The sequence below is a fragment of the Trachurus japonicus genome, chromosome 12 (genome assembly GCF_045865225.1).
Source record: "Trachurus japonicus isolate A0001 chromosome 12, Traja_1.0".
Classification (NCBI taxonomy): domain Eukaryota; kingdom Metazoa; phylum Chordata; class Actinopteri; order Carangiformes; family Carangidae; genus Trachurus; species Trachurus japonicus.
In genome coordinates, this window is record NC_140918.1 from 18,644,714 (window position 1) to 18,660,807 (window position 16,094).

The 16,094-nt window shown below is 41.7% G+C and overlaps 1 protein-coding gene across 1 annotated transcript; it reads left to right on the top strand.

The window, feature by feature from the left end:
* Nucleotides 1–28: 28 nt before the first annotated feature.
* On the top strand, nucleotides 29–15,816 carry mrrf (mitochondrial ribosome recycling factor). The gene is made up of 7 exons (XM_085793708.1): nucleotides 29–120; nucleotides 3,108–3,281; nucleotides 3,417–3,569; nucleotides 8,577–8,695; nucleotides 13,002–13,093; nucleotides 14,419–14,578; nucleotides 14,953–15,816. The coding sequence occupies exons 2-7, from the start codon at nucleotides 3,110–3,112 to the stop codon at nucleotides 15,028–15,030; spliced, it is 774 nt and encodes a 257-aa protein (XP_085649834.1). The 5' UTR covers nucleotides 29–120; nucleotides 3,108–3,109; the 3' UTR covers nucleotides 15,031–15,816.
* The last annotated feature ends 278 nt before the right edge of the window (nucleotides 15,817–16,094 follow it).

Consider the following 16,094-nt stretch of genomic DNA (forward strand, 5'->3'; position numbering starts at 1 on the left):
AACACCAACCCGGACGAAACCAAACGCCGTCGCGTAACGATGACAGCAGATACGTCAAATGTGGCTTTACCCTGATGTCTCTGCAGCTAACACGCCTTTTTAAAGACTTTAAACCTTAAAGTAAGTGCACCTTTGTGATTATTTACAGTTTAATGACAGAAATGAACGGAATTACTATGTTTAGCGGCCACGTGTAAGTGATTTATGTCCGTTTTTGCCCACGACATGTGCTCACCGACCTTCACACTCACATTAGCTAACTAACTTACTTACATAAAATGTAAGGACCAGCTAGTTAACTAGAGTCATGTCTGTCAACCTTGCCACTTACAGGATATTATCTGTCTGTTTCCATGGATATGTCTAACTCTTACGCTTTGAATCAGCCTGGTGCCACATAAGGGACAGAAGAACATAAAAAAGACCAATAATGATAAACCAAACACTTTCCCTAATGGATATAGCCTGTCTCTACATATCTGTTTACTGAGCTATATCCTACAGTCTATGGCTATATCGCATGTGATATTTTCCAATTAACATCCCTCAGTGGCTATATCATGATACCAACATTAAACTGAGGTGTCGTTATCAGTTTTCACTGAGGTGTTTTTTTTTTTTTTTTTTTTTTTGTAAAAGTCAGAACCATTTCATCCTTATTGGTCACTCAAACCAGTTTCCTATTACTCAAATAGAGCACTGTTTTTATAGTGGCAGAAAATATTAGTCTTTGAGCAAGAAGATGTCAGATGTTAGTGCAAGCCTCCCAAGGATTTTTTTTAGTAGCACTGTCATGATTGTATGTAAACTGGCCACTATATTGAGCACAGAGGCCTAAAATGCAATCAGAAGGTGTCACCTTGCACCCTAGGAAGCATTTCTTACATCTCATAGTTTAAACAATTAATTGATTAATTAATTAATTAAAAAGACAGAGGTTGAGACACTGTTAGATATTTGTAATGATCAATAATTGCTGCCCCAGGAGTGAACAGTTCATTTGATGAGGCAGAGCATTGTCCGATACGCTGCTGCATTATATTCTGCTCCAGCTGTGAAGTGTACAGAGGAGAAATCATGCGGGCTCACCAGCTGGCTTCTTCCACTGGAAGAAGCAGAGGTGTGTCTGCAGCTGCTGCTGTGTGTGAAATCTACAGGATATGAGGCTACAGTATCCCACTGAACACCTGTGCTTCACTTTTTCTGCTTGACTTCCCCTCTAAAGAGATCTGTCACTGTCCCACATCTCGGCATATCTGCTCAGCCGTAGTGCACTGTATCATATCAGCATGACAGGAAACCTGCCAGCCGTGGATGCCTGTTAGTGTTATGGGTTTGTGTTGTAGGTGGTGGTCCGCGCCGCGGACTCGCCTAAATATTGCCATTGGAATATGTTCAGATGTCGGTGAATTATCTTGAACTAACATCAGGGACTGGAGCTGCTGTTGAGGACACCCAGATCAGTTTAGTACTGTTTACAATCCACACATGACGCATGATGGGTTTTTTGAGGCTAATTCTGAACCTTGTAATATAAAGTGATGCAATACTACATAGATTTTCTTTATTTTTTAGTTAGGTTTCATAGGGAGAGTTTGAACCTATGATTGAGATGAGAATTATTTACAAAGCAATAAAACTAGTCATATTGCGTCAATTGAACATGAAAACATTGATAACTTGAACTGCAGAAAAAAAACAAAATGGTCAGATCCAAAAAAAAAAAAGTTTTGCTATTTTTTGGGCTGCGTGTTGAAAATGACTCATAATCTTCATCATTTCCCTGGAAGAGAAAGTGTGTCAGAAATATGATGCATTCAGGAAAACTCCTCTCATGTGTGACCAAATAGTTTTTACTGCAGCAGTATGGTTTGTTTCCCCTCACAGCTTTGAGTTTACAGTTACAAATACACACCAGACAATGGGAGATGTCAGTCAGGCTGCAGTGCACCGCGAGCTGTTCACAGCCACTGACTGTGAAAGACCGGCTTTAGTGTGTGTTTGTGTCTGTGGGCTTCGATATCTCAGAGTTTGCCTGTGCATGTGTGTGTCGCTGAGGTTCAGTGACACAGTTCACACCCGAGAGCCAGTTTTCGAGGTGGGAGGTGGTTGGTCCATAGAAAAAGATGTGGCTGGTCTCATGGTGTTGTGTGTGTGTGTTTTTGAATGGGAGGTTCCCCTGCAGGAATGCCCAAACAACTGAGTGTGGACTTAGTTTTTATCCCACAGATTTGTCTGTGTGTAAGAGGAAGATGAAGAGAAAAAAGCATGGTGACTTTAATGCAGCTGCATGCAGTGTAGCCTGTGGAGTTGAGTGCAGAAAGTTCAACATTGGATATATACCGTCAGCAATCATCTGTGCTCTGTATCGTCAAATTCTGCAGTTTTGTGAAAAATCCTAATTTTTTTCATTCATCCATCTGTTCTTTTTTGTTCTAAAATGCCAAGCGTTTCTCAATTGCTATTTTTGTTCATCTAATATAGGCTAATATCTAACATTTTTAAGTGTTGGAGTTCTTCACCATTTATAGGCTAAATGATTGATTGATTCATTAAGAAAGTTACAGGTTTTTTCATGGCAGACATGTTGGATTATTATAGCAGTACACGCACCACACCATCTGCAAAGATATTGTGATAAATTACTGGAAAATTACACTAATAATAGGACATTTGATAAATTCCATAAATAGCATTAATGGATTTTTATTCACATTCACAAATGCAAGAAATACTCAATTTAATCTGTAGGTCATCTTTGAGTAATTGTATGTTTTATGTGGTCAAAAAAATCGATCATACATCCCTTAAGTGAGAAGTTACTCCTTATTGATTCTGATCAGAAAGCAGTGTTGTAAAGTATTATCCTCAGATAGTTGTGAAGGGAAAAGAGATTATTTCTGTGTACAAGATGTAGGCCTACCTCCTACTGGCTGATGTGAGTTATTGCCTCATTTGGCTTCATAAACGGTACAGCTGATTTGCAGTGATCTGTGAATAACCTGTGTTTCTATGACATTTTTAAGTACTTTAAGTCACGCCAACTTCAGTAGCACTGTGCGTCTGTTTTTCCTCTAACAACATCTTTATTGTGTGTTCTCACTTAGTTATGGCTCTGAATCATCTGAGCCTGCTGCGACCTCTGCTGTGTCGGTCCCTGGTGCGACAGGTCCGCTCTCCCCTCGTGGCCTCATCCAGAGTCAGTGCACCAGCCCTGTGTCCCAGCGCCACCCATTACCCCGCTGCGTGCACCAGGCTCTATGCCACCAAGAAGGCCAAAGGTCAGCGCTGTGATTACAAACACTGCAGTTCACATTTGATCTAAATCTGGATGTGGGTTACTTGATTGGACATAATTTGTCTTACATATGAGTCTCCGTTGCTCAATCCTTCTTTCCCTCTCTTCATCTTCCAAGCTAAGGCAAAAGGCCAGTCGGCGAAGGTGAATATCAATTCAGCTCTGGTGGAGGACATCATCAGTCTGGATGAAGTGAAGGAGGACATGACGGCTATTTTCAATGCGCTCAAAGATGACTTCACACGCAACCTCAGCATCCGAACCTCAGCAGGTATTCTGCTTAACCTTCCCTCCTACGTTTTCTCTCTTCTCTCTTTTGCTTCTAGACTCTGAAGTACTCAACTGAGCTGTTACCAAAATGGCAAAACCTGCACAAACACATTGACTAACACACGTAAAATTGAAATCGCCTTATAGAAGTTAACTGAAATAGCTGTGCTTTGTAGTCCTTTCCTGTGACACTAAGTGAAAATAACTGGCAGAACAATAAAAGCGGTGACTCTACTTAAATATATACGTAGGTTCATATAAATGTAAAGCCCTCACCTTGTTGCTCGGCTAATCAGTCCCTATTGTTAATACATTGTTAAAGAAGAAAAACATCCAAGAGCAATAAACAGATCCAGTAGGTGCCTGAGGTTATGTCCTCACTGATATGTTTTCATTTTTAAAAGCAATCTCCGTCCAGACAACATTTTTGGCTCTGTGTCAGAAACAATATCCTACCATAGTAACACACCTGTATACACATATAACATGACAATTCATATAGACTGCTGGTGTAAACAGGAAGCAGATTGTCCTCTCTACCGTTAGAAAAGACCATAAACGCAAAAGAGCAAAGGCACTCATTGCATTCAAGTACAGATTTGAACATTGTAAAGACAATAAGATTGGAAATGCTATTAATTTATTATCCATGTTGTATTTACCCTGTTGTAGACCTAATCAGAACAGACCGTGTGTCCGTGTTACAGTTTTCTAAATCTCCCTCTTCCTGCCCCTTCCAGTGTAACCCTGGAGTCTTTTAATTAAAACTGTATCAGTGTTTCCAAACGTTTCAGTTTAAGGATTAAGTGGATGCCAAATCTGAATGTAAACTGAATGAAAACTTTAACAAATTAATCTTGAATTAATTTGAATATCATACCACATTCAAGTGCATACTGTCGGTGCGATGGCACCTTCATCTTCGCCTCAGCCCACACAGCTCACTTGTGCCAGCCTTATAAATAAATCAGTCACAATCATTATTTTCTATATATTCTCCATCCTCATCTTAATAGGTATATACCTGCTCTCCTGGGTGTCTGCAATTCCAGTGTTTCCCAGTATTGTTTTTTTCTATTGCGTTCCTACAGACACCCCCCTTTACTTCTATCGTTACAGGCATTTATTGTATCCTTTGCCTAACATTTCATCATTGTATGAAAAATAAAATCAGACACCACAAGGTTTACATTCATGAATTATGCATTGACTCAATTTCCCGTGTAGTGAAGTGTAGCTTGGAAAGTGCAGTTGTATTTGACATGTGCATATGTGTACTACTGTACATGAGCCTTTGCTTATTAACACCACACCACATTTACCTGACAAATCGCCCCTGGGCTGAGAGCAAGGAGAGCCTCATATGACCTCACCTTGACCCCAGTTTGACCTCTGTTTCCCCAACTACATCCAGGTCATGACCCCTTGCCTCTGGGTTCTAACAAATGGGGGCCCGGCTCGGGGGTGTTAGAGGTGGGGTGTATAATAGAAGCTCCCGTGGGAGGAGGCAGCGGCTGGAGTCAGACTTCAAACCTGAAAGTGTCTTGAGTTTCTCCTGCTTTCCTTCCTCTGCTGAGGTTCGGACTCTCTCGCATCTGATTTTCTTGCTGTGCAGTTGTTTTTTTTCTTTTACACAACATGTGCATGCAGTCCAAAGGAGCACAAACGCTGAGTTTTATGATTAAACTCTCGCTGTCTTCGCTTGTAGTCGTGATCCAACTGCTTCCTTGTTATTTATCTGACCGGTTTTCATTTTATTCTCAGTCCACTATTCATCCTTCAACAGTTTTTTGCTCTGAGTCATTTTCTATCTTCAGCCCCTCCCTTTAACCTTCTCTTACTTACTCTCCTCTTGTTTTTTCCAATAATTCCCAGCTTTATATTTTGGCTTCTGCTCCTGATACTTTCAAACTCTGCCTCATACCTCTTCATTAAGGTTTTGTCATTGATCCGTACGGAAACTTTTGCCCTGTGAACACAAGTTCAAGAATTTTAAGAGTTCCCTGCTTTGCTCCTTCCGTATCTTCTCTGCCTCTCGCCATTCTTGCCCGTATCCCTCCATCCTGTCATCCTCCCTGTCTTCTCCCTCCATCTGCGTATCCCTCGCTGCTCTCCTCCACTCCGTCCATCCCCCTCTCTTCTGTCCAGCTGCACAGTAATCCAGGGAGGCAGCAGGACTTAGAGTTGACAGGAGAGATGAGATGGTGGAATGAAATGACGTCAGTTGTCTGAATGTGTGTGTGTGTGTGTGCTTCTGGTCCGAGTGTGTGTGTTTGTTTCATGAGCTTCTCATCTGGGTCTCATTAAGCTTATGAGTGTGTGTGTGTGTGAGTGAGTATGGGGGTATGACTGTATGCACTGTTGTGCGTTGCCATGAATGCATACTGTACGTGTGCATGTGCTTGTTTGCGTGTGGCATGAAGCAGAAAGTCACAGATAGATGCAGAGAGAGAGGATCAGTGTTGTGACCGCCATATTGTTCTTGGTCACATATGGGTAATCTGGCCTGAAAACTAGCAGTTCAAGTGGCTTGAGACTTTGAGCAGCAACAACAGCACAGGAAAAAAAAGTTTTTAAATACGTCTAAACTGCACCTACAGATCTCCACAGTTGCGATAAGAGCTTTTGGAGCCTCTTATTCATCACGTTATTTATAGCTCTGGCAGAAAAGACCGGAAAATCAGCGGTCAAGTTAAGTGGAAGAATAACAGCAGCATAGCACCCCAGTGTGGATAAGACGTCCAACCTCAGGATGCAAACAAGCTGAACCTCACACCGTTTACATGCCGGTGTTGAGGAGCTAGTTAGCGTGCTAAATCCCTAAAATAAAACACCTTAGTGTCATCACAAAGCACCGAGCCGCTGCAAAGACTGTCTCCCCTCAGTTCTGATATACTGCAACTGTCACAAAGCCTTACGGGTTCATCACAGCACGTTAAGGTCGTGTTCACACTTAATCCGGTTGGCACAGTTTAACCGGTACCGGACATGCTCGCTCATTCATCCAGTTGAGCACGGTGTCATTCGAGCTGCAGTGCGAACAGACCAAACAGCTGCACGGAGAGCACCTGATACGAATGGTCTATATTTTATAGTAAACCTTGGCAGGTTCCCGTGTGTGTGTTTTTTGGGCATTTTGCCTGTAATCCAAGGTGGACAAGTAAGAAGTGACAGGAAATGAGGGGAGAGACGAGGGGGGAGCTGAGGAGGAATTGAACCAAGGATGTTTTAACAACAGTACAGGATCCATCCTTAGAAATATGTAGTTTAGAAATATTAATGTTTAAAAGTAGACAAATGTAATATTTGGATAAGTAACATTTGTTTCATATATCTGATCCGACGCTACAACCATCCTCTGGCAATCTCTCAACCCCCCGTTCCCCCTCCTCAACCTCCATCTTTGCAGTCAAAGAACCGACTGACTGTCCGTCTGCCCTCCTAAAGTGCTTACAGATGTGTAGGTGCTCATTGTCAAGGCACAGGTAACAAACATGGACAGGCAGAAGGTCACAGATATGGACATGAGCGGGCTGCATTTACACTGTAAGGTGGACAATTTGTACAGGAGGGATTAAACCCACACAAGGGAGGGGGAGGCAGAATATTTGGCAGGTAGATAGACAGTGTGTCAGTGAGTCAGCCGGGGTGGGGTCTTTATATAATGGGGATTCATTTCATCAGATCATAGCAGCCTTTTATTTTTCTATTTCTTCTCCCGCATCTAATCCCTGACCACTACATCTATGTTATTTTTAACCCCATATGATAAATTGATCATAGAGAGAAAATTACACCATTGGCCCACTCCCCCCCCCCCCCTTCTTGACACACGAGTGCACACCACCACCACCACCAGCACAACCCCCACTGGGTAAGCAGGGAGCGAGTGATGTAAGGCAGAGTTGGAGAAGAAGGAAACAACTGCGTCTGAGGTTAGCCAGATGGAGGAGGGGGAAACGGGCGGATGGGTGGAGTGAGGGAGGAAGAGAAGAGACGAAGCGAGTGATGGAGGGAGGGGGCTCATGCTCAAACTTACCTTTGCTTCTCCCGGTGTTGACAGCGCAGAGAGACAATAGATCATGGAAACTCTGAACAGTTTGACACTGGTCTTTTTTACGCACTCAGGGGATATATGCAGTTTGTGGCTCCTGCCGCACATTCATCTGTTTCTGTCAATTTATTTTTTTAATATATAAGTCAGCCTGAATGATTGACTGTACATTTTCCTGTATGTTATTATTTACACAATATTAAATAAATAATAATAATAAAACAAGCAAAATAATTTAAAAAAAACAATAAACATGTAGTGCAGGTGAGATTTTAAAAATCCCGAAAGGTTTATAAAGGGAATCTCACCTCAGTAGGTATGAAGAACAACGGTCCACAGCACACATAGAAACATAAAATCAAAATGTAAGATAATTTAAAAAATCATACATAGAGCACAACTAAACTTGTGAGCGAGAGCACAAGCGTACGTGTGTGCGATTGTTCCAAAGCAGACTTCTGTTGTGTTTACTTTGCATGGAAACCGTGTCATCAAATGAGAAAACCAAAAACCACATTTCCCAGTGCCTGAGTGATACTGAATCTTTATGGTCGAGAGTAAAACAAATTTGATAACAATATATTAATTTCATTTTTCACCACATAAACAGATACAATTAATGAGAATTTGGTTATGAAATACATCTGAATAAAGAAAGAAAGTATAAAGCAAAAAACCTTTTTTCAATGATGTTAGAAACTGGTAATAAAAAAGTAGAAGTTATTTGAAAAAAAATAAAAATAAACATATCTACAAAACTATATTATACTTGAATGTAGAAAAATAAAATAAATATAGATGCAGCCTATAAAATTCTATTGCTACCCTTTACAAATGCTGATATGTTCAATATTGGAGGGTAAAACTAAAATGTATACATGCACACTGTGCCTTTAATTGTCAATGTGGATAAATAAAGTAAATAAACAATTCCATTTATCTGTATTTGTTTAGGAGCTCTGGATCACATTGTGGTGACGACTCAAGATGGAAAGTTTCCTCTCAAGCAGCTGGGTCAGATCTCCATGAAATCACCTCAGCTCATTATGGTCAACATGAGCAGCTTCCCCGAGGTAAGACGATCACACACACACACATTCACACACACAAAGAGCCAACGAGCACAAAAACCTACAACGGTGCAGATTCTCTCTAACAGTATTTGTTTGCCCCATACAGACAAGAACACAGTAACTAAAAGCTTTATAAAAATAATCCAAAGCACAGACAGATAGACGGTCCTCACTGAAGGAAAAGTGAGCCAGACCAGAATCCCACATCAGTCTGTGGAAATGAAACCTGACCTGCCTCTCTCCCTCCCACTGTGTCTCAGATGCTAATTGATTGATGACTCGAGGAGCTCTTTGTTCTGGGGTGAAAGATAGCAACAAGAGCCTCAACTCTGTGTGCACGCACTGAGATGTGGTTATGCCTGTGTGTGAGTTGTCACAGAATAGGAAATGACCTCATTTTACCCCCAGGTTAGGAAGGAATAGATTATTTTTCTTTTTTTTTCACTCCTTCTTTCCCTCTTTTGCTTTGTAGATGATACAACGCTGTACTAATCAAAGTTCCAGAAACAAATTTTGCACATGGGGACGAAGCAATGTTTTTGTGACAAGACTTTCTGGTGGTCTGGAAAATCTAAACGTCCTTTTTAAGCAGTTAACACAACATTATGCAATCATGTATCGGCAGACTGTCAGGACCCGTGATTTGGTTCTCTTTAGGTACTCTCTAGGTGTTTTGTGTAAATGACAAAAAAGGAGTTGCAGTAGTATGTAAAATTAATATAAAACGCAGAGTTGATAGATATGTTCCACCCAGTAAACATACATTAGGTTTATATGCACAGTATGGTAAAAGGGTGGCAGATTCTGGCAAACGCAGGCTTAGTTAGTACATAGTAATGTTTACATTTTATTTTCCGTATGTATTTGCATGCTAACATATATAAATAATTACCAATAAGCATAATGCACAACTGAGGTTGATGGGGTTTGTTTGGTATCTGTTCATAAATTACAGTGTCGGACAAATTCATATTTTGTGGTAGCTGAAAAGTCGGGAGATTGCCAACGTTGCAAATCTCGTGGCTATCCATCCAATAGCTGTTGACATTTCAGCCAGAACCACACATTTAAAGCTCATAGTGGTGCTAGTGGGATTGTCAAGATCACTGGAATTCATATTTTGGAGACCATGAATTTTTTTTCTTGCCAAACCATCCTGTCGATGTTGACACGATGAATGTCTGAATAGAATTTAATGGCAGTCCGTCACGCAGTTAAAGGCATGTCTTGGTTGACCAATGGGCCGACAGTGCCATCCCCAGAGTCACATCATGAAAACTGACCAAAAATAGGCTCAATAAAGAGGAGGGAATAAAAAAAACACATTAAGATCTTATGGACAAGCAATCAGCCGCTCTATTTCACAACTCTGCAGTCATTTTTCAAGAATTCAAACATATTAACCAGTGTTTTCAAGCCTAAATGACACTGAAAGGCAGTTTGTTCATGTGGAGAACCACCTGCCCGTTACAATAAAGAAAACCGCTTCTGCAAATATCTTCCTCCACCCTCTGTTTCTCTACCAGTCACTGATATTGACACTGAGAGCTGTGGTTTCACCGCTTTGTTCCCTTTTGTACCAATATCACAAAACAAGTATTTATCAGCATCTCAAATCTGGAAACCAGCCTTCAACCTGAATCGGGCTGAATGGTCCACTGGTGAGTCTGTTTCCTTCCCCGAAGCTCCGACCACAGACCCCACACATGGCAACAGACACACTCATGTACACACACGCTACCTTGCCGTGCCCTACGTTGCCCAATGTCCCACGCAGGGGTGAGTCCTCAGTACCCAGACCTAATAGGCTTATAATGATGTCTATCCATTACCCAGCACTCCAGAGGCCCTACCATTGTTTTCCATTCATTCATTAGGGGCAGGCTGGGAAGACACAGTGGAACTAACAACGGCTTAAATCAGGAGGCAATTTGGTGCATGTGCGTGTATTCTAGGATATGTGTGTGTGTTTAAGTAACCCATCACTTTGTTCGTAAAGCAAAACTTTGTTTTCTTCAAAAATCCCTTTTTATACACGCACATACACACACGCACACACAAACTCTCACACACATTCCCCTGCACTCGCCTCTTTGCTTTGAACCAGGTCGTCAGCGTTTGATGTGAAACTTCAGTGTAATTTCTCTTCCTCTCCAACATATTAACCAGAACCTGCCCGGCCTTTCCAGAGAAATTCCGCTCGGTTTTCCGTAACCACCGGAGTGAACGTTTGAGAGGGGGAAACGGTGATGAATTTGATGCTGAGAACAATCAAACATAGGTATGGGCTGAATCTATCACCCCACACTCAAAGAGAGCGACCAGAGGCCTGCACTCCGGATGATTTTAAGAAACTTCATGAATTAATTTAATGCACACAAATAAATTCCTTTAATCTCTCTGCCATTTCTTTTCCCCTCGGCGGAAGAGGCCAGAGGGAGCTGTCGAGAAAGGGGAGTAGGGTAGAAAGGGGTTAAAAAAAAAAAAAACGAGGAGGAAATGATACACTCTTATCCTTGCATTGCTCATTTGCACACTTTGTAAAGCTCAGCTAAGGGAATTGTCATGTGGTTGCAGAATTGGTTTGAGGAGTGCGACTTTGTTTTCAGCGATTCAAAGGATTTGGCTTCCTCTCCCTTGTGTGTGTGTGTGTGTGTGTGTGCGTGTGTGTGCTGTTGAATTGCAGCTCCCTGGTTCTAATGTAGTGTTTGCTTGTGTAGTATATGATGGATAATGTCTTTATATTTCACATATGTGAAAGCTGTTTTGATATTTACCACCGAGTTTCATGCAGGCTTCTTTTTCTGCCTGCCTGCTCAGTCTCCCAAACAAATAGAAATACGCTTTTTAAATAAAATGACAAAAAGCTCAACGTTTACTAATGTTATCAAAGTGTTTTCTGACTGTAACAAAAACTCAATGTCTTTGTCCGAGCATTTACAGCACAGCTGCCTCTCCAGCCAGTGTCCACACTTGTTTCCTCACAAAACACACTATGCTCTTCTTTTCATTCCCCTCTGATTATCTCCATTCTTTATTAAGATGACAGATGGTGTTTTGGAAATATTGGCTTTATTCTTTTTTATAAGAATTTCATGAAGACTACAGCTGACAAGAATGCAATTTTGTGCAGATGTTTTCATCTCTTGTAATAGCTCAGACCAAATTGACAGAAGGCTGCAGTTATTCTTGATTAGAGCGACGCTGACATCGGCTCATATGCATACAGTGAGCTGCATATGATGCATATGAAGAACAGAATTGCAAAAGTAGGTTTGATACTGTAATTTTGATTCATTTTAATGAAGAGACACTTTGTTTGTCCACCAGAGAGCAGGTTGATATTTTAACTGTAAAATGTCCTTCTCTATATGTCCTCATCACAATTATTTAAAAATACAGCCACATACATACATATGGTATCCGTATCAAGATTGCTTAAGTTATGTGTTTATGTTAAAAATTAACTACCATCTATCAATCAATATCAGTATCTGTCCGAAAAATCCTGTTTTGGTTGATTCTTGCTCCAATTACAGTGGAACTCATGTGTAACTAATCATGGAAATCACTTTTGGTGATCGGTCCATTACTGTGACAAGACACAAAGATACACACAAAGATTTTTGTGCAGTGACACCACAAACAATGTTGGACATGTTGATTCCAGATTTGATGTTGTCTTTGGCCGGTACGAGTCTGATCGTGACCGAATCACCTTTTTTAGTAAAAACATCGGATTTGCAGACTTTGTAGTGTTTGATCAATCTGTGTCAACATCGGATCCACATAACACACCCCGGAGCACAGACGGAGTGTATGTGTTTGTGTGTGCATGTGTGAGTATCCATGTATCATACACAAGCACAAGCAGACTCTCCTGTGAGGTCACCAGGGGTCAGTGCCCTGCCCTGCAACCCCTCAGTCCTGTCCCACAGGGCTGAACGCTGACAGTGGCCCCAGGCACTTCCACACTGCATGGGCTTTCCCTGAGACACACACACACACACACACACACACACACACACACACACACACACACACCACACACACACACAGAGAGACTACATGCACAATATAACACCTTAATTACTGCCAGCTGGAGCTGGGCCACTACCTGCAGTTGTACAGCTTTTCAGTTCACTTCAGTGCTTATAGCGATGTACATATTCAAGCGTATGTGTCTGTCTCTGTCTGTGTGTGTGTGTGTGTGTGTGTGTGTGTGTGTGTGTGTGTCTCTGTCTGTCTGTATGTGTATGTGTGTGTGTGTGTGTGTGTGTGTGTGTGTGTGTGTCTGTGTCTCCAGGCTACAGCGGCTGCCACCCGTGCCCTAAGAGAGAGTAGCATGAACCTAAACCCAGAGGTGGACGGGACAATCATCAAGGTGCCCGTTCCCAAGTGAGTCACTCACTCACGCACGCACGCACGCACACACACACACACACATATTTTTCTTCTTTTTGATGTTTCTCTTTCACTTAAGTTTATCCTATATCATCCCTCTATTTTCAACTGCCTCTATTTGATGTTAAACACGTATTTTAGCTAACTAACTTGTTGTGAAACATGGATTATCAGTTGCAGATTTCTCAGTTGTTGAATTGACAAATATTAATTGCATTTTTTTTAATGTTTCCTAGTAAATATAATTAATGTTTTTCTTTTTTACTGTTATCAAAGCAAAACTGAAAATGACATGAATACATCTCCTAACCCGTGGCAGACGTTTCTCATTATTTGTTGAATTACATCAAATGATTGAGACAAAAGTCAATGAAATAATTACAAGTACATCATGTAAATTGTCACAGCTAATCCTCCACAGTAAGACTCACCAATGTTTTTGTATTTCACTCAATTAATAAAACATTTGGTCGCTAACACTGAACTGTAACTGACCGATTTATTGACTTTTGCTTGTAGAGGTATGGAGACCCTCAGTGTCTCTTCCCTTTTTACTTTCTCTATATAGTCAAACAACTTCACACAAAACAATCCATCACTCACTCACTAAACTACAATATGTTTTTTACATACACACATGTGCAAGTAAGTCAGCATGTATAAATGCTGCCCTGCATTTATGTGTATGTATGTTTTTGTGCACGCGCCTTGAGCAGCAGGTGTTAGTCTGGCAGAGGAGGGACACAAGAGTCAGACTGCTTTCCCCCTGCAATCAGTCTCGGCACGCTCTGAGCCTCCATTTGCATTTCCAAAGAGAAGGCGCTTCTTGATTGGCCCTGGAATCAGTAATTAGGCTGTATTGTTTGCGGTAAATAGACGCTGCACTTGGATTGTTTGCAAATAGTGCCCAAGGCAAAAAACAACGAAAAAAAAAAGCCAATTAAGGACAAAGAGTCAGAGTGAAATGGAAAGTATGTTTTTTTTTGAGTGATTAACAAATGCAAAGTTGTTGGGGATGACGGATGTTTCAGCTCTCGTCGAAGACCTCGGGAAGTGATTGTTGTTACATGGCTGCTACGAATCAAACTGAAATGATTAGACTTCATGCCTACGAGCACTTAGCGTACCCTTTTGTATAAGCGAGAACATTATTTCTTCATCAATTTCTTTTGCCACATTTATGTGTTTTGATATTTTCTGTACATACCGGCACACAGGGACATGAAAAGAGAATGGATGTGTGTGAATATGTGTGTGTATATACAATCTATTTGCTCGTCTCACAGCGATGGTTACCGTCTGTTTTCTCTGTCTTGCAGAATAACACGGGAACACAGAGAGAACTTGGCCAAAATGGCCAAACAGTTGAGCAACAAGGCTAAAGACTCTTTGAGGAGAACGCGATCAAACTCTGTCGCACAGGTCAAAAAGGCGAAGGAGGGACACTCCGAAGACACCATACGCCTCGTAGAGAAACAGGTGCGAGTGCCATTACACGGTGATTGTTGAGGCTGTTACAGGGAAGTTAGCAGGAAGGTGGCCAAGTGTGAGGGCTGAGTCACTAAACTGATGAGACTTAAGGAGGTGAATGACAATTAGAGCTGAGACAGTCGAAGCATCAGCACAAACCACCTAATGGTGCAGCTTTTCCTCAAGTGACATGATAGCTGGAGCAAAAAGTCAGGGTGCAATAATGAATTTATTATAATAATGAATTCATCATCAGTCCGGTCACATTCTGTCACATCGCAGCTACGTAATGTCGAGCTCTGCCAGACGGAGGTGAAAAAAAAAGGGCAACCACAAGGTGCATTCACGATGGTTTAATAATTTTTTCATCCTCGTCTTCACAGATTCAGCAGATGGCCGACAACATTGCTGCGGACATTGACAAACAGCTTGCAGCCAAGACCAAGGAGCTGTTAGGATGATGGTGACGGTAACAAAACAACAACACACAGACTATTATTTTTGATTTGAACCCTACAAATGGACACACACAAACAACAAGTCAGCAACACGTCAGCGGTAGGACCCTGACAATAGACAGCGACCGGATCAGACCGAGGAGGTAACTTTCGAAACCCGCAGACAAACAAGTCGTGGATCCTGTAGAACGTGTTTGGGTTCTCCCTGGCAGACACTGGGCTTCGGTTCCTGCCCACATCACTGGCAAAAGATCCTCTTTTTGCTGCTGGATGATATCAGTGTTTAAACCGTCAGCACATAAACAGAAATTGGCACGGAAACAACAACAACGACAGACTGCCAGTCACCTCCCTCCTCCCTTGTTACTCTTCCTGTCTTCAAACAAACTCCCACCGAGGGACGAATGGACTTTTAATGGGATTTGCGGGCCTCCTCCTAATCAAACCCTTTGCCACAAGGGCTGTCTGTTTATATAAAACAAGCGCACCCGTCTGAATGTAAACTGGCTGCGGGTTTGTCTTGGTGGCAAAGAGCGGGAGAGAAGGGGAGAGAGGGTTTGTTCCAGAGACGCAGGAGCCAACTGAACAGATATCATTAGCGTGTTGCCAAACATTTGTTTCACATTGATTCGAAGTCTGTTAAAAAATGCACTCGAGAAAAAAAAAAAGAAAGCTCTTTAATTTCTGCCCATGTCTAGGATTGATAATATGGCTACTCGCGTTTAAACACAATAAAGTCGGGAAAGTAACATTATTGATGGACTCCATTAAAGAAACACTGCTTTGTACCATGTGCGTCATCTTTCTCTCCCTTGTTTTCTTTTCTTTTTTCCCCACTTTTGGTTTGAAGTTGCTCCCTCCTCCATTAGTTAGAGTGATAATGGAGTTTTCCTGTGTACAGACCTCGAGGCCCTGGCGCTGGCACCACAATTGTCCATTAGGAAAAGAGGCTTTTAATGTTCTGCACTTGGCCCTTCTTTGTCTTTAAATAGCTGCGCTTTTAAAGCCACAGTCAGGAATTGTGGTGCGAGCAGTTGTTCAAACCAGATCAGTCACAAGAAACGTTA

Bases quoted from the DNA above. Each gene is read 5' to 3' on its own strand.
- mrrf (XM_085793708.1), top strand. From the start codon at position 3,110: ATGGCTCTGAATCATCTGAGCCTGCTGCGACCTCTGCTGTGTCGGTCC. The intron at 13,094-14,418 runs GTGAGTCACTCA...TCTGTCTTGCAG, and splicing joins ATCAAGGTGCCCGTTCCCAA to AATAACACGGGAACACAGAG. The intron at 14,579-14,952 runs GTGCGAGTGCCA...TCGTCTTCACAG, and splicing joins TACGCCTCGTAGAGAAACAG to ATTCAGCAGATGGCCGACAA.